Genomic DNA, 20,179 nt, shown 5'->3' on the forward strand with positions numbered 1-20,179 from the left:
CCACTCCTCCAATGTCTTATAATATGTACAAAGAAAAGAAACAGGTTGTAAAAAAAATGTAAAAACATTCCTTTTACTGCAACTGGAGCAATAGTTATGCTAAATTATTTTTCTGGATATGCCAAACATTGAAATGATCCCTTGATCCCCCTGCACCCCTTTATGGACAAGTAGAATAGGACTTTATAGGAACCTCATCTTACAAGGTCTGCAAATTATTTGAGATAATACCATAAAAACACCATTGATTAAAGGAAAACATTTATAACATTAATGTTCTGACACTATAATGCGGACAGGCTTTATAGGCTTCATAGATCATCCATCATCGTGTTGGAAGAACTTTATCTACCATATCTTCTGGGTATGCCAAAGTATTCAGCCCTTTAGGCCAAAGATGGCCTGCCATATACCTAGAAACATTTTCACTCATCACTAGTTATTTAATACACTATTAAACCATAACTTTACCATTCATTTGAAAAGATGGAAGCCATTCCACCACATATATGTGATGACATGAACCAGGAGTTATCTTGATGACATCACTGATAAAAATTGGTGCATTTGCGTTGGACAGGCAAATTGCAAAAAATGAATAACGGCACAAGATGTGGAAGAGAAATTAATCTTTTCTGAAATACTTTCCTTTAGGCCTTACTGTCTTTGTGAGTGCTGCTATGCTTGGATGCTTGCATCGCCTTAGTAGATTCAATCTCAGAACTGGGTGTAATTCACTACTGAATGTGCAATAATCAGGGACTTCGATAGACTTTTAAACATTTGAAGCATCTGAGCACAGTGCAATTGCACAACTGAAGCTTGCTAATCTATTTACTATTATGCACATGTATGACTGAGACTCTAACCAAATATACAGTGTAAATAAAGCTCGGGGGAGGGTTAGAAAACACTGCACTACATAATAAGGAATATACTGTTATCCAATACATTTGAATTTGTGAACAGTCTATTGAGTGATTGAGGGGCACAAATGATGAGCAATACTGCTCAAGCAGCGTAATTTGCAATGTGTACAGAGAAAACCACCAGAACTGAAATTTAATGGGGAACATAATTATTGCACCCATTCACAGATACGTTGTATTTGTTCATTCTGTATAAATTACAATTTTTAATGGCAAATGTAAATAATGAGATCCCTTATATGGAAACCCATTATCCAGAAAGCTATGAATTATGGGAAGATCATTTCCTACTGAGTGCTTTTAAGCAAATTATTCTAATGTTTAAAAGGATTTCCTTTTTCTCTGTAACAATATACCAGTACCTTGTACTTGATGTAATTTATGCAATATGAATCTATATTGGTGGCAAAACAATTCTATTTACTTAGGGGCAGATTTACTAGGGTTCGAGTTGTGTTTTCCACAGAAAAAAATCAGAGTTTTCAAGGTTATTTTGTGTCAAAAATTTATTTTCTGGGTTAAAAAAAAAAACCCTCTAATTTTACTTGAGATTTAGGGGCACATTTACTTAGTTCGAGTGAAGGAATAGAATAAAAAAAACTTCGAATTATTTTTTTGGCTGCTTCGACCATCGGATTGGCTACTTCGACCTTCGACTACAACTTCGTATTCAAATCGAACGATTCAAACTAAAAATCGTTCGACTGTTCGACCATTCGATAGTCGAAGTACTGTCTCTTTAAAAATAAACTTAGACCCCCTAGTTTGCCACCTACAACCTACCGAAGTCAATGTTAGCCTATGGGGAAGGTCCCCATAGGCTTTGCAAGCTTTTTTAGGTCGAAGAAAAAGCGCTCAATCGATGGATTAAAATCCTTATTTTATATCCTTATTAAAGATTCGCAGGATTTAATTGTTCAATCAAACGGTTTTTCGTTTGATCGTTCGACCGAACGAATTGCGGTAAATCCTTCGTCTTCGATATTTGAAGTCGAAGGATTTCCATTCGGCAGTCGAATATCGAGGGTTAATTAACCCTCGATATTCGAACATAAGTAAATTTGCCTCTTAGTATACCCCGAGACTGGAAATTGCTCAAATTCAAAAATACACCATCTAAAACCTGTTGACGTTATGTAGAAGTCAATAGCAGAGGTCCCTTGAACCATTTGATGATGTATAGCCTTCATGATCTTCATGTCTTTTTTGGTGGGTTTCTCTTGAAAACTCGATCCATTCGAATGATTCAAGTTTTCTTCCGCAATCAATTTGAGTTTTCGGGTTATTAACCCCCAAACTTACTGATTCAAGTTTTTTAGATTCAAGTTTTTTCTTAAATTAGAAACCATTCAAGTCAAGCGTTCTTCCGAGAATTTAAAAAGCTCACATAGAATCTTAACTTCGACCCTTGATAAATAACCTCCTAAATGTTTAAATGGTTTATAGCAGACAATATATGGTGATCACAATTACAGAAAGATCCCTTATCCAGAAAACCCATGTCAGGAGCATTACAAATAATATATACTATACCTGTAATGATAAACCTAAACTAGAGATGTGTCGGGACAAGAAAAATACGTCTCAGCACATGAACAACAAACAATCCCTCTTCTTTTCTATTTCTCTTTCAAGCCAATAGAGACAAAGCAAAATATCTAGAAAGAGTCATTATTTATAAAGAGTGAAAACATAAGTCAGAATGAGAATTTTGATGAAAAACATTAATTTCCAGCACATTAATAATACATTTTACAGGCATAGGAAATCATTCAATCTGAAAAAATCATAATTTTCCCTAAATGTATTAAATTTTATAGTTGCTGATATGTTCATCAAATTCATTGCAATTCTATGCAATGAATGGAAGTTGTTGCCTTCATTAAAGGTATCTTACAGTATATTAAAGGAATTTACATTAGAAAGGGAATTATTAATTCTAATACAACAAGTGACAACACCACTGTAATATAATATTAATGCAAAGTTGGCTTTCTTGTAAGTGCACTAATCTGCCTCCATGCTACAAGAACAACATTTGCTATGACTTGAGGGCTGTACATACTGATACATATGCTGGAATACAGGCTACAAATCATATGAAGAAATGCAATTACCACAACAGTAATAAGTGGTTAAAAGTAATTTCCTAGTTAATATAATACATTGCTTATACTTGACATAATTTGGCACTTCATCTCTCTAAGAAGGGAGCTTGTAGAAGCACTGTTTTGATTTATTTACCATTTAAGCCAGTAATAAAATTCTATTACACAAATATCAAAATTAAGGGTGAATAGGAAAACTGATAAAATTATTTAATTTAAAATAAGTTCCCATAAACTTGAATTTAATTTCTTTAGATATTGTATGATCAATATTAAATATAAGGATGTTTCTTCAGGAATCAGCAGCAAACAAATTTTCCAAATTTAGTCTTTCTGTTACCTGATGTAGGGGATCAGAAAACCCTTCCCCCTGTCCCTGGGGGGATGGGAGAAAGGCCCGATGCTTGCTGGGAGCCGCAGAGGACATGGGAAAAGATGAGGACCCAAGGAGAGCTTATCATTGGCCCCAAATCTACAGGGTGGGCCAGGAGAGGTGATAAAGGTATCCCTGCAGAATCAGAGAGAGAGCTGCCTAAGAATACATTCAGGAACTCTGAAAAAACTGTGGTGTGCTCGGCTTGGAGGAGAAACTTAGAGCTCCAACTATAAAGGAAGAGCTCAGCTGCCTGTGGAACTCCTAAACAGCTTTGTGTGTATTGGAAGGCTCCAGTGTGGTCCCCTGTATCAGGACAGATCTTTATCATGAGTCTGCTATATCGGAGCAATGTCCTTGTCCAAAGGAAATTTGGGGCAAGTAGTGCTGCCTGGGTTGTATAAAAGCTCTTAAGGAAGGAACATATTGCCAGGGACTGAACTGGTAATTTCAATATCCCAACAAGGTGAGAGTGGGATTGTTGCACTTTAAGAACTGTGTCAATAAGTTAGATATACCCCACAAATCCCCAGTGCAGGATTTGCATTTTGCATTATATACTGTTTGCCTTGATTTATCTTTATATATAGTTTATATTTGTTTTGCAGCAAAGCTTTGTGTGTTTTATTTTCCTAGTAGAGTTCCCTAGAGGTGTACTCCTCAGTGCCCATTAGTCGGAGGCACTGCACTGTAAATCCCAGTTCCCAGTATCTTTCATAAGCAGGTTCAGGTCTGCTGGATTACAAACATGTAACAAGGCAGGTAAAGTGAGTGTGATCTGATTCTACAAGAGTTTGCCAAGAAAGGCTTATATTGCTTTAAACAGTCACTTAAGGGTAGGACTACACAGGCGTTTTCGGCACGATCCGTCGTGCTGCGCAAATACGCAGGCATCAAGCCGGATGCAACGGAAATAAGGTAAGATATACAAATGTCGAATAAAGTCGCAGCGTTGATTCGACGCGACACGACTGTCGGATCCAGACGCAGCGGGCATCGTCTGCATCCGACAGTCGTGTCGCGTCAGATCAACGCTGCAACACCATCCGGCAATGCTATTACTTACCTTACTTCTGTCGCATCCGACTTGACGCCTGAGCTTTTGCGCAGCGCGTCGGATCACGCCAAAAACGCCTGTGTAGTCCTACCCTTAAACTGATTGTTGATATAACAAGGCTGAGCTGGCAGACAGATAATTTTCAAGATCAAGAGTCAAGTCAAAAGTGAGGACTTAAGTCAAGACTTGACTCTTGACATGTTCACCGCATCATATGAAAAATCAGGGACATACTAGACAAATCAGTATGAAGCTGAACGTACAAAGGCTGCAGCGACCAGATGTCTAATAGAAATCCTCCTTTACATCTCTCTAACCAACCAGTATCAGTGACTTGAAGGGGGCCATATGGGACATAACTGTTTAGTTAGTTTGTTTTTGAATCTGACTTGTGCGCTCAGGATTAAAAGCAAACTAATTATGTCCCATGTGGCCCTCCTTCATGTCACTGACTAATTAAGAGGTTAGAGAGGAGGAAGTATTGCTTTGGCTATTACTTTGGACATCAGTTCACTTCAACCTTTATAGAAAAAAAGAGAAAAACAAATATGGGGTTGTTTTTGTCATAATTGAAAAAAATGTTTTTCATTATTTTTTGTTATAGGTTTTATAACACAGTGTACTTTGCAAGTAATTTATTATACCATTAAAAATTTTATTCTTAACCAATAAAAATATATTTTTTAGTTGTAATATTGTTGTATAGGCATCTCAGGTCATTTTGCCTGGTCATGTGCTTTCAGAAAGAGCCATCATTTCACAATAAAAGCTATTGTTTCTCATACTCAATGTAACTGAAGGAGTCACGACATGGGTTAGCTGAACTTGAATTTTTACTTTTTGTCATATCTACCATATTTACTTGTTCACACATCCACCACAGATGGGGCATGAGTGCATTTTTAGCAATGCAGGTGTCAGGGAGCTGTTATCTGGTTAGCAACTTGCAGTGCAGCAGTAATGAGTTACTGAAGTTTATCAGAATCACATGACTAAGGGCACCTGGGAAACTACAAATATGTTAAGCCCAGTTTCAGATTTCCAAATTAAATATTTAAAAATCTGTTTGCACTTTTGAAAAACAGATTTCAGTGAAGGATTCTGCTGCAGCAGAACTATTAACTGATGCATTTTGTAAAAAAAAAAAAAAACTGTTTTGCCGTGACAGCATCCCTTTAGGAATGCTGTTTTGGCAACTGGGCATACCAATCTCTAGCAAAGTTGGAGTCAGTTTTAACTTTTTCTCCTGCTTCCTCAACATACAGTAACATTAAGGGGGTTATTTACTAAACCTAGAATTTTTATGGTTGAGTTTTTTTGGGGAAAACTCAAATTTTTCGTGGAAAAAAACGACATTTTTTAGAGATTTATTATACCCTAAGCTGCTAAAAGTTGAAACCAAAAATCTGCCATCTCAAACCTGCTGAGGTCATGTTGAAGTCAATGGCAGATGTCCCTTTTACAATTTAAAGATATTGTGATCTGTAAAATGTGGGGTTTTAGGGTGATAACCCAAAGAAAAACCGAGTGGTTTGGGCATCAGATCCAAAAAAATATGTATAATTCGAATTTTTGCTTGATTTTATTGAGTCTTTCCCCGCACCGATTTTTTTCAATTATTTTATAGATAAATATGCTTCTAATTGTGGATGGCAGTTTTAGTAAATAACCCCCTAATCTACATGAAACAAGCAAGGGAGTAACATTTATATACTATACATACTGTATATGGATCTGCTCATAACTGCGAAAATGAAACTCTCTCACACTTTATCTCATTATATTTTAGCTATAAATGTTACGAACTGTAAAATCAGAGTTCACACAACAAGGGGACCAATTACTTCCCATTTCTCCATTTCATTGTTTGTTATAACTGAAGCAGCTCAGTACTTAAACAATAAAAGTTTATGAAAACCGATGGACTAAATAATATCTGTTACTGGATTTTATCTCTCTGCTCAAAGAAGATATTGTATTTATATGTGTTTATGATGAAATAAGATTGTTTCCCCTTGTGCTTCTGTATAATCTGGTTCCTCTCTTTATAAATGTTAAATTAGGCTGCAACGTAATTCCATACCATCTGTCTGCCCCTAAAGCTGTTCCAAGCTTAGTAGTGACTTTATTCAATTCAGTCATTTCCAGCTGAAATGGAAGATCATGAACCCAGAGATGAGGTCCCTGGAAAATTATTTTGTTAGCAGATCACACAAACTTAAGCTGGCCATAGATGTTGAGATTTTTAAAAGATCAGATCCTGATCGTGAGACCACGATCTTCTCGGAACGATCGTACGAATTTAACATCAACTAAAAGGACCAATTTGCCAGGAAAACAAAGGGGAGCTGCCTGCTTGGCCCTGCAAACATAGATAGATTGCACTGGGACCGACAAAGATTTTTTTGACCTGGCTGATCAATTTCCTGACAGATGTCGGCTGAAAAATCGTAAGATGTATGATCGTTCGAATCCCACTAACTGCACGATAATTTCGAAGGATTGGTCAGGCTTCCCTAAAATCAGTAGTTCGGCAAGAGATATCTTTGCGTCTGTGGGGACCTTAACAGATTATGCCATTAGTACAGATATGTACAGATGAAGCCACTTGGATTTGTGAGTTAAATGCGTCATGACTCAGAGTTAATTGAATAAACTGTGTTATCTAAAGTTATCTTAACTCATTTAATGCATTTAACCTTTTCATTAGCATACCAAAGCACCATTGTTCACAATGGTGAATGCTTTAATTAGATGGGATGTTGTGTCACAGTTTTCTGTGTTAAATGAGATAAATGGGATATCTGTGTTTAGTTATTCTGTGTCAAACAGACAAACCAAAGTGGCTGCATCTGTATGATGGAGTGTTCTAGGGCAACTTTGCTTATGTATTATAAAAAGAACAATATTCGTTCGGGCGAGAAGGCTAAAAAAGAAAGGTATTCGTATGTATCATGCTACACACATAGCACTGCCTTAAAACCAAAAACAAGAGGCATTAAGCTTCACTTAAAGGGATTGTACACATGTAACTAAACTTTTGGTATGATGTAGACCAGGGATCCCCAACCTTTTGAACCTGTGAGCAACATTCAGAAGTAAAAGGAGTTGGGGAGTAACACAAGCATGAAAAATGTTCATGGGGTGCCAAATAAGGGCTGTGATTGGCCATTTGGTAGCCTGTATGTGGATTGTCAACCTACATTGAGGCTCTGTTTGGCAGTGCACCTGGTTTTTATACAACCAAAACTTACCTCCAAGCCTGGAATTCAAAAATAAGCATCTGCTTTGAGGCCACTGGGAGCAACATCCAAGAGGTTGGAGAGCAACATGTTGCTCACGAGCTACTGGTTGGGGATCACTGATGTAGACAATTATAGTTAGGCCCATAAATCTTTGGACAGAGAAAACTTTTTTCTATGTTTGGTTCTGTACATTCCCACAATGAATTTTACATGAAACAACTCAGATGCAGTTGAACTGCAGACTTTCAGCTTAAATTCAGTGGGTTGAACAAAAAGATTGCATAAAAAAAACACAATCACTTCATTTCAGGGGCTCAAAAGTTTTTAGACAAATTAAAAAACTGAAAATAAAACGTGGCATTCTGCTACTAAGGTATATTTTTGTCTTTGTGTTTTCCAATGTTCTGCTTTTGGATACCTATGTATAATGTTGATTATCCAGTTGAAATCCATAGAGCCAATTTTAAACTTTCCCTACCTTGCTTGGGTCAGAGTCATTGTTCTCAACCACTTTATCCAGTATTAAGATAGAAATGCAGTATCTTGAGTGTTTATTGTACCAGGTCTGGGACACAGCAGCATTACAACAGTAACATACCTTCAAAGCTTCAAAGAGGCGCTCCCCATCTTTCTGATATTATTAATCTATTATTCTGGTGTCAGTGGCACTCCACATGCTCAGTGTACTCTGAACAACTGTATAGCACCTCGCGTAGGGATTGACATAAAATCTTCACCAATTGAACATAAGATGTAAAGAAACTGCTGCTGCAGGGCTATTTTCTAATCAGTTGAAGTGATACTAAACACATGCTTAGACTCAACAGGATAAAAAGATAGAGTGCTACAGGGCCATCTACAGAGACAATGCCAATCAATTGTAAGGTAGGGAAGAAACTCCAGAAATGGTTACTGGAAAAAGCTTTTACTGAGTAGACAACTTGTTTCAGCTCAAAATTATTTTTGGCATCTTCAGAGGTACAGATCCTCTCCAGAATTTGAGAGTGGCATCTGGTAAAGAAACCTAAACATTATTAGGTACAGCATTTCTAGACTTTGCATGGTTGTTTAGTTCTATTTTGAGGGCTCTGATATATAAAAGGTCTCTCAAAACTGGAGTAAAGAAAAAAATTCAATACAAAGATTTATGTAAAGCTGTCATAAAAAGGACTTCACATTCACAATAACACTGAAGTTTGTATACTGTATGTTGGGAATTATTAACCACATTTTGGTTCCACTAATAATGCCACATTTGGAAAGATGGAAATCATTTGGCAGTGGAGTAAAGTATAAATAACTACAAATGAAGTTAAGAAATGTGTGATAACTCAACTTTTAATCATGAAGTAGGAATCCATGGATCCCCTTCTATTCACTTAAAATAGCATCATGGGTAACTTGGCACAAATTGCTATTACATATTAAGCACCCCTAGCAAATTAAATCACTGTTTTTCCCTGGACCAGCACACTTGTTAGAAAAAAATGTACCTGCCCGGGGAGAAAAATATAGTCATGAAATCACACTATTCAATCTATGCAGGGAATCCCTGGGAAAAACAAAAAAGATTGCAGTGGGTGCCAGTCAGGAAAAATACTTAGTACAATTTTAGTTAACTGGAGGGTGCCTAACATATTGGATTAGCCTTTCATTGTCCTTCAAGAGCTAATAGATGGTTCAGGGAGGCATACAGTTCTTCTCTAAAGTACTGCCTGTTCCGAAATGGCAATTTCGGAGCATGGGCAGTTAGCAGGTCCACAACTAGTGCCAATCCTTATGCTGTTTATACCAAATAACAGACTTTCCCAAAAATTATCTCACCATGCTGCTCCAGAATTCCATTGTGTTCCAAAACAACATGTTTTTGGTCACAAGGGAAACACTAGGGTCCCTTGTAGCCTGAAAAATTTTCTGCTGAATAAAAAGTCAGTTGTGGCCTGTGCTCATTCCACTTTAAGATGATTCTATGGCCATAGTCCTAAGAACATTTTTTGTTATGCCATTTTGTACTGGTGACGCAATGGATGGATACGGTCTTCTTACCACAGAGGTAATTATCAAGAATAGTACAAAGCTTGTTATTATAAATAGTGATGGGCGAATTTGTCCCATTTAGCTTCGCCACGAATTTCGCAAATTTCCAGCGAAATTTGTGAAAATGTCAGATTTTGATGCTGGCGACAATTCCCCTATGTAAAAAATGGTCGCTGGCATCAAAGTTGACGCGGGCGCCCATTAAAGTCAATGGGCATCCGTTAATCGTGCCAGCTTCAAAATTAGCGCTGGCGGCGGAACCGTCGTTGACGTCAACATTTTTTCAACGCCGGCAAATTTTCGTGGCAAATTCGCAAATTTATTCGCCGGTGGTGAAGCGCTAATTCACCGCAAATTCACGCCTGGTGATTAAATTCGCCCATCACTAATTATAAACCCCTAAACACACACTCCAAACACTCCAATCCACAGAAGTTATTCTGGATATTATCACACAATTCGTTGGATTTGATGTTTAATCGCCATAGCCTTAGTAAACCGTTTAAGTGCTGACGATTGTCTAAAAACATTAAACACATATTTATCCATGTTGCACAAGGCTCTTTATTTAGCAAGTCATTTCTGTTTTAGGTTTAAAGAGCCTCCTTCAAAGAAAAGCTGCATTTGTGATCATTGAGCCAAGTATACCGTATCAAGCCAAAGTCCTTTTTACATTTCTTTCACATCTGAAAACATCAAGTATATACTGGAAACAAGTTTGCTTAACATTTAGAAATAAATCACTACTTGCATGTTGAGTGTTTTCCAGGAATGCTGAGCAAGACCTACTTTCTCATAATACTTGATCTCGTAGTCCAAAATAAGCCCTTTAGGATAGTCTGGTTCTTGCCAGGAGAGCGCAATGCTGTTTTGCGATGCCCAGTCTTTTCTCACCATTCCAATTAATGAAGGGGCTGGGACAAAAGGAAAAGGAAGTATAAACATTACCGGTGAAATTAAATATTGATTTCACTTTTGTTAATTTTTAGGTTCAGAAATAAGCAATAACTAAAAGAAATAACAGGATCAACAAAGGTTCATGCTAATAATGTTCACTGTGAATATTGAAAACTCTTTTGTCTTCATTTATTATTATTATTATTATTAGAGAGCCCAACTAATGATCATAAAAATATCATGAAGTTGCAGCCGGATCACTTCCTTAACCTAAAAGCTAAGTAACTGATGCAGGAAGTGTCTCCTGATGCTTTTCTGCTCAGTTGTTCCACACATTGGAACAGAAGCAGTGGAACCAAGCATAACCTAAACTTCTTAAAATCGTGTATTCAACTGCTAATATTAATACAAAAAGAAAATAAATGTAATTTACAATGTTGATCAGAAGAGCAGCAATTTTATATTACATTAACATTTTGGTTTGTATAATTCCCATTCAATATATAATAATACACTCATAAAACAAAAGTATTGTGTCAATTGCAAATATAAGTGAATACCAAGGGACCATCCACTTGTGCCAACAATGATGCAGATACAACATGTACATGAAACACATATTATGCCTTTGTATTTCTTGTGTCTAGAGACAAAACCAGTGGCAAATTAGGTGAATTATTCCTTGTCTGCAACACGGCTTCATTTCTTTGTATAGAGGAAAATAATATTGTTAATAATAATGATAGTTTAGGGATATCATAGACCCTGCATTATAATCAGTTAAATATGCCAAATTATGAACATCTCAATTCCATTAATGTCACTAAGCAAATTGACCTAAAAATAATTATTATAGTTTTAATATTCCTGTAAAACTTCCATAAAATTGGTTTCTCCTTTTATTGATCAAATCTTGTGTACTTGAGTTGGTCGTTTATATACACACAAGAAAAAAATATTCATTAAAGGTTGCAATTTTATAATGTTTATCCAGTGGTACAGATTCTGAGCAGCTTTCAGTTCTATGGCTAAATACAAAGTATAATACATGTTAAAGTGTATTATTTTTGTTTAAATAGAAGTCAAAACTGTCGTTTATCAAAAGGAAGCATCGGGTTTTCAACTGCCTTCCCGTGTTATATGAATTGCATAAATCAGGGACATGTCATTCACCCACCATGCAATTGAATAGAAATGGGGTACTGCTCTAAAACATACAATCAGCTTCCAATCTAAGCTTCATCTGCCAGCTGGAAAGCGTATAATGTTTCCATTCAATCACAAACAGGTTTGTTCCTTGTAGTCAAAAGCCACAAAGCAAGCGCAAGTTCCATAAAGTTTCAAACCATTTGCTGCAGGGCCAAGGGACAAGTAGGAGATCTACATTTTATGTTCAGGACCATGATATCATTTCAAGAGGATTCTCCATGCTAAGCAAATTATGACTTTCTATGAAATTGTAGCATGACTGCCATTCTGGTATACAAAAGGACTTACATGGTTTTTTTTATTTGACTTAGGTCTGCCATGTGTGAAAAATGAAGTTTGCCCTTAAATTCATTGTTTTCCCTATTAAAATTCTATTGGGCAGATTTACTAAAGGACGATGTGGCTAACGCTAATGACTTTTTGCCAGAAATCACATCTGCTGGGTAGTGATGGGCGAATTTGCGCAGTTTCGCTTCGCCGAAAAATTTGTGAATTTCGTGCGAAATTAGCGAAACAGCGAAAAATTAGCGAAACGGTGTCTCGTTTTTGATGCCGGCGCCCGTTTTTGACGCCGGTGCCCGTTTTTTGACGCCGGCACCCGTTTTTGACGCCGGCGCCCTTTTTTAACGCCGGCATCCGTTTTTTGCCGCCCGTTTTTTCAGAATTTTTTTATTTTTTTTTGCCGCCGGTGAATTTTTGCCGTGAATTTTCACGGGCGTTTTGCGAATTTATTCGCTGGCAGTGAATCGCGCAAATTCGCCGCAAATTAGCGCCTGGTGAATAAATTCGCCCATCACTACTGCTGGGACATCGGCAATTCACTAACAGGCACAGATGACCATCTCTAGCATTCATTGGCACTCTATTACCAGGCGACTTTTTGCTCAGGCAAATTGTCGTCGCTCTGCAAATTCACAAAAGTGCAGATTTTACTGAACGTTACCTCTTTCGCCAGAGTTGACTTCGCCACCTAAGACCAGGCGAACTGCTAAAATGTATACATATTCCTCAATCTTACGTCACTTACATCATATCTGGCGAAAATGCTTTCAAGTTGAAAAACCGCTGGTGGATTTCCCTTTTTATAAACGGGATTGCCTGCAAAAGTCCTAAATTAAACTTCTTTGGATTAACATTTTCCCCCAGATATTTGAAGGGGCATGGACCATTCATTTTACAGTGGGCTCATGTGTATGGCATTATATGATCTCTTTTGTCTTTATTAACATTCCTTGGAAATTTGTAATAAAAAGTGGCCACTTCAAGCATTTGCACCAACAATAAAGACGTCCATACAACTTTAATGTACCCACCCTATTCAAATTGACCTAAGCGTAAGATCACTAGCGACTTTTCACTAGGCATAAATGAACGATAGTGAATCTTCCCTATGAAATACTCACACTGAAGAAGTATTGCTAACGACAAGTCGCCAGCATTCGTCGCCCAGGTCGCAATTTCACATTTCAGTGAATTAGCGTAGTGGTGACAATGGTCGCTGGTGACAATTCACCCTTTAGTAAATCTGCCCCTAAAGGTTTACCCATTTTAAACCAGTTTTTGACACTAATAATGGAGCCTTGTAAATTGTACGCTTAATTTATTATCTCATGTGCAAGCACTAAAAGTAAGTGAATGCTGCACATACAGATGCTTTTCATTCAGGTAATGACATATTTACATAGTTAAGTTGGGTTAAAGGAAAACTATATCCCCCAAACAATGTAGGTCTTTATTAAAAGATACTGAGTAAAACAGCTCATGTGTAAAACCCAGCTTCATGTAAATGAACCATTATCATAATAATATACTTTTTTAGTAGTATGTGCCATTGGGTAATCCTAAATAGAAAATTGCCATTTTAAAAAATAAGGGCTGCCCCCTGAGATCGTAAGATTCACTGTGCACACATACAAACCACATGTAAGGTCACATGAGCCAATTAACAGACAGAGTTCTGCCTTTTGCTTCGTCACTTCTTCCTGTTACAGTTAGTGTTGTAGTATTTCTGGTCAGGTGATCTCTGAGGCAGCACAGATAGAGTCACGAAATGGTGGTTCAAGGCAAGAGATGTAAAAGGGCAATATTTATGTAAATATATATTCCAGTTTGGTAAGTTTCTTTAATATGTCATTCAATTTGATATAAACTATCTGTTGCTTAAGTGTTCATTTTGGGGGTATAGTTTTCCTTTAAGTTAAGACCAACCATTCCACAACCTTACTGCCCTCATCATGAAGAACCACCTACACTGCTTCCAATGAAAGTTTCTTTGATCTCTATTTTACTTGTAAAGAGTAACCATTTCCCCAAACAACTGCCTTTTCTCCAGAAAAAAATAATCCCAATAATCCCCATAACCGGTTTAGATGCACATCTCTGCATTCTCTTCAGTCCCATTATACCGTATCTTTCTTAAAGACCAGCACCGAAAACTGCACTGCATACTTCAGGTGAGGCCCCACCAGGGACCTATAAAGAGGCATAATTCGATTTTCATCCCTCAAGCTAATGCCCTTTTTATGCAAGACAGAACTTTATTTGCTTTAATAGCCACAGAATGACACTGTCTGGAATTATACAGCTTGTTATCTACAAAAATCCTTAGATACTTCTCAATTAAGGAAACTCACACTGCCATTACAGGGCAGATTTATCAAGGGTTGAAGTGAAAATTTGAAGTAAAAAAATTAGAATTTTGTGCTATTTTTGTGTACATCAATATGAATAAGCCAAATTTGATCTAAATACGAGCTAAAACTGCGAATACAGCCTATTCACCAGAATTTAAAAACGTTTATTTTTTTAAATAAATTTCGATTGGTCTTTTTTTATTCGAATTTCAAAGTTATGGGAGTTCCAAAAAACTCCTATTACTTCGAAATTTAACCCTTGATAAATTGTATTTATATTATTTTTACCAGAGCTCATAACTTGAACCTCATTTTCCGGTTTTCTGCCCAGTTTTCCAATTTAGTCAAATCACTCTGCAAAGTGGAAGCATCCTGCATGAAACTTATAGTTCAGCCCATTTAGGGGCAGATTTATCAAGGGTCGAATTTCGAGTTTATGGGAGTTTGTAAAAACTCCCATAAACTTGAAATTCGGAAAAAAAATGACCAATCTAAATTTATTAAAAAATTTTTTTTTTTTAAAATTCAGGTGAATAGGATAGACCTGAAAACTTGAATCAAATTGGAACCAAATTTGATCGAATTCGATTCAAGTTTTTTTTTTAAAAAAAAAAAAAATATTTTTCAAAAGTCCACCAAATGACACCAAATTGATTGTAGGAGGTCTCCCTTAAGCTAAAACAAAAATTCAGCAGTTTTTAAATTAATTCAAATTCTTAAAGGGCACCTGTTGGGTAAAAAAATGTTATCCCCAACAAAAGCCCCTCCACCAGCTCTACTGTAAGCTACATGCACCAGGAGGGAGCTCCCGTTGTGAGCAGCCATGTCTGGTCATTCGCATACACATAATGAGCAATTCGGGCAGCTTTTCATTATGCGCATGTGAGTGTAAGGAAATGGCTGCTCACAACGGGAGCTCCCTCCTGGTGTGTGTAGCCTATCATGGTGGGGCTACATTTTTTTTTTTTTTTAAAAAAACTACTGTTATCCTCAACTGTAATGCAGGTTCTATTAGCCCGCACCTTTGGTTGGGGAAAACATTTTTACCCAAAAGATGTCCATCTAAAAGTACATGATATATTTCGAAAATCTAATTTCTAATTTTTTTCGAATAGAATTTGGACTATTGCCTAGTCAAATTAAACTAAAATAAACTCGAAATTCGAAAATTTTAATTTTCAATTAGATCCTTGATAAATCTGCTCCTTAGTACCATCAGCAAAAGCAGAGACAGTATTTTCAATGCATTTCAATAAACAAATTATAAAGTAAAGGACCATGGAATGGAAGGTCTGGTACCCAGGGCAGCATCAGTCTTAAATACAGCCCTGTCTACCTGATAAGAAAATAAACTAGGTTTAAATGAAGCTTCATTGCAATACATGTGCTGTGATTGTGTTACTATGTCGTTTGTATGCATTTGTCAAAAAGTTCAGTGAAATCCAAGTGGGGTGTTTTCTTTTCTGAAGTTTTCTCCTCTCCGTCACTGTAACCTTCACACTCTCCTGATACAGGTTAGGAGAAGAAAGGAACCTGCCATCTGTTTATTCTTATGAAATGCAACCACAAATACAGATCAGGCACTGATAGGAGAGAGAATATTCAAAATGAAAACCCGGTGCATCACATAATAAAGCAGACAAGACAGTAATTCAGCGAAAATGTCCGGATGTTAAAAATGAGTTGCTATTGATTTAAGACATGTCAGTTCAAATGGGAAGTCAAAGCAAGAAGGAACATAAATGACTGATCGTGTCTGGTCGAGTTTGTATTTTTCATGTTTATGAGTGATGACACCCAACTGCCTAAACTCCCAGCATTATCCTGCTGCAGCAACACTTTGTATGAGAGAAAGTGCCTTTTCACTGCTACATTGTGCTCATGAACAATTTTAGCATTGATCTGTGTATATGTAATAAATGACCCATTGCATAATGCATTTGATTCACTTCTGTCTCCCTGATAAACACACTGCAGAAAGCCGAGAGAAATCGATCATAAACAAGCATGCCGTTTGATCTTTCTAATCTTCTTTTCATGTTGGCGTGTGGCATTCCATGTCAATGACTGCTCACTCGGATGAAGATAACATATATAAAGCTGAACAAAATACTATTAGGAATTAGATGTGATAGCAGCACTGATGATACTCAATCCAATGGAGATAATGTATATATAACAACAAGCTATCATTTGGAATAAGATGGGATTCTACTAATGTCGTTAACCTCTTTTATCTATATGGATGGAGATGACTTTTTTTGGACACACAATGCAACATCCCACTAACTAGTTCATTAAAAGAAATGAGCTAAAGTAATCTAATGGTTTGACAAATTGCTGATTTCAGTAGGGGTGATTTTGCTTGATTATAAAAATGATTTGTAGACCCCAACTTAAAATATTGAACTTAAATGCCTTGCAAGAACACCCCTTGATTTTTGCATTTTAAAAAAGTTCCACCAAAGGGGCCTTGAAATGATATGTGGTGATGGGTGAATTTCTTCCATTTCACTTCGCCAAAAAAATGGTGAATTTCCCGCAAAACGGCAAAACATTTGTGAAATCCAAATTTTGACACCCACTTCAATATTGACGCCATTTTTAATTTTGACGCCATTGTCAATTTTGACGCCGGCATTACAGTCAATGGCAGTCCGAAAAGTGTTGACGCGTGGCAGTTTTGACTTTTCCGACGCACGTCCACAATCTTTAGATACTGGTGAATTCTCATTGTAGTTTCGCGTATTTATACGCCGGCGGCGAAACACGGACATGAGTTTGAGCCTGCGAATTTATTCGTCCATCAATAATGACAGTCAACATGGGTGAACATTTTTGAAAATAAAAACAAAAGAACCATTCAATAGGGGTCATTAAGAACACATGACTCAAAATGAGTTGTGTCCATTGTTGTTGTGCCCAGTGCATCAAATTAGACAAAATTGCACTTATGTTTTAATGCAAGAAGCCTTTAGCATTTTCAGAGTAGGGGCTATGTCACCAGAACATGCTTTCCAAATGGCATTTGCATCTGATTTACTGGGTGCACCTATTAAAGCAACCTGCTGTGGAAACCATGGAGCTAATGACAGGTCCAGGTTTGTGGCTCCAGTGTTGTCCAGTTTCAGTAGGTACAGCTGAGCACCATTCATCAGCAGAGGCAGGATGGATTATTGGTAGTGATGAGCAAATTTGTCCTGTTTCGCTTTGCCACAAAATTCGCGAAACAGGCAAAAAATTCACTAAATGCAAATTTTGATGCCGCCATCAATTTGCGGGCTTTAAAATTGACGCTAATGACAATTCTGATGCCAACAACATTAAAGTCAATTGGCGTCCGTTTACTTGTCGCTGAATTTCGTGCCGAATTTGTGAATTTATTCAGCGGATTCGGAAACCTGAAATTAGCAACTATTTGCGCCTGCCGAATAAATTCGCCCATCACTAATTAGTGGCAACTATGTGCAAGTGCAGGAGCCTGTTTAAATGCCAGTACCTCAATGAATTGAGCCAATATGCACTCTCAATGTGCTCATTGCCAAGTCTGGGGCATGGAGAAGTCCCCTGTCACTTGAGTTCTGGTGAGATACTTGTTTAGTATTATGCATGTGACTGAGGGGTTATCTCCTCTACCCGTCCTTAACAGTTAATCCAGGACTTATCCAGCTAGATATATTAATAGGACTATGCTGGTCATGCTAATTTCCAAACTTTAATTATTTAACTCATTTGTACTTGATTCCCACTAATAATTGAAGTCAAATAAAATCAAAAGGAAACAAAATGTCAGCTTTGCTGTATTCCAATTTATAAAAACACAAATCGCACTCCACTCAAAATACAGTTATTGTGGTACATGCCCTTCATTTTTTTACATCTGAAGGGGAGAATCATGGGTATCTATAAAAGATGCTGGTGAGCCAAACACATTAACTATAAACATGCATCAGTCATCAAAGACAACCAGAATTTAGCAAACAAATGCACCCGCCTGATACTATACACAATGTTGGTCCCCAGAGATAGATAATAAAAATTCCAGCAAAACAATGCCACCTGTCATAAACATTCCTTATAATACTTTCTTGCTTACCGTAACCATGTTCTGGGACTGCCTATCCACAAAGCTTATAAAATTCAGATGCCAACTGTGGGTGTTTGAATATGAATTACTGCTAATTTGCTCCAACACCAAAGCCCTGGGAACAATTTGGATAGCAGGCATATTCAGCTGCTTGTTTTCATATATTAGGATGCTGTTCATGGGATCATCTTGCTAAACTGTGATTTAGCAAAAGTGCAGGTTTTTTTTTTAAAGATATATATTCCTTCACTTGAGTTATTTTGCTCCCAGTTTGTATTGTCAAAAAGATCGCTATGTTGTCTGTCAACAAAAAGTTACAGCACAACAAAGTCATAAGAAAACATTCTCTGGTAATTTGTTTTTGTGAAACAATACTGTGTGTATGATGTGATAAAAAAAAAGATATTATCTTTAGTGATGGGCAAATTTGCGCCGTTTCGCTTCACCGAAAAATTCACGAATTTCACGCAAAATTGGCAAAATGGTGAAAAATTCATCTTGTTTTTATGCCGGCGCCCGTTTTTGACGCTGGCGTCCGTTTTTTCGAAAAAATTATGCCGCGAATTTTTGCAGGCGTTTCGCGAATTTATTCGCTGGCGGCGAATCGCGCCTGGCGAATAAATTCGCCCATCACTAATTATCTTTTAGGAATGTTAATCAATGAATAAACCAAATATTCTAACACTGTATGACATAGTTATACTTGTGATTGGAAAGTAACAACAATCAAACCTTTTGGATGCTGAACAAAATTGTAGAAAAAAAGTTGAATTTGAATAGGGAATAGTTAAAATTGGATTAGAGTTTTTAAAAAAATTCAAATTTGATTTTTTAAATTTATAATGTACTGGCCCTTAAAGATTTTGAATTAGACTATTCACCACCTTAAACCTGCCAAATTCCAAATTTTTACAAACTTTAAATTTTGACCCTTGATAAATCTGCCCCTTAAAGATATTTTTTTTACTTAACTCCCCAAAAACACATTTTACATTTAAAAGAGGGTGCCTTCCTTTGTTTGTTAATCAGTAATTCATACATGGTATTGTTAAGTCTCTTGTAAGTAGAGAGCTAGAGAGAATATGAAAAGCCAAAATCTGCAAAGTATAATTATAGGTATCTTATAATAGTGCATCACTTCAATGGGAGAGCTCTTTGTAGGAATCAAAATATCACTTTTTATAATTGCTATTTACTATGTTCAAGAGCAAATGATTGTATATTGTTAAAAGCTGGTGAGGTTCAATAGAAGTCAATGGAAATTGTCTCTAACAGCTTTATTTTGGCAGTTTATTATTTAAAACATTCAAGTTTTTTTAAGCCTTACTGTAATCCTCACTGGCATGCCACTTTCCGTGAAAAAAAGGTATGTGTTAATAGTCTGCCATGGTTTATTTCTGAAAGGAGAAGTAATGCTACCATGGCAGTTTATTGCCATTAGATTAACCACAATAGTGCAAGCTAGAATGCTATATTATTCTGTAGAATGCTTTACCATATTTGAGTGAACAACTCAAGAAGCTCTCTCTGTTTGTTAAACATAGCAGCTGCCATATTAGCTTGGTGTGACATCACTTCCTGCTCGCTCGTAGCTCTGGGCTCAT

At 36.9% G+C, this 20,179-nt stretch overlaps 1 protein-coding gene across 2 annotated transcripts in view; it reads right to left on the minus strand.

Moving 5' to 3' along the window:
• Nucleotides 1–20,179, minus strand: part of LOC108707429 (ephrin type-A receptor 6) — a 431,367-nt gene that overhangs the window by 148,289 nt on the left and 262,899 nt on the right. For both annotated transcript variants that reach the window (XM_041581591.1, XM_041581590.1), the window contains exon 6: nt 10,539–10,663. In XM_041581591.1, the coding sequence (XP_041437525.1) occupies nt 10,539–10,663 (125 nt within the window). The remainder of the gene's footprint in view (nt 1–10,538; nt 10,664–20,179) is intronic.

Source organism: Xenopus laevis, chromosome 2L (assembly GCF_017654675.1).
Source record: "Xenopus laevis strain J_2021 chromosome 2L, Xenopus_laevis_v10.1, whole genome shotgun sequence".
Taxonomy (NCBI): domain Eukaryota; kingdom Metazoa; phylum Chordata; class Amphibia; order Anura; family Pipidae; genus Xenopus; species Xenopus laevis.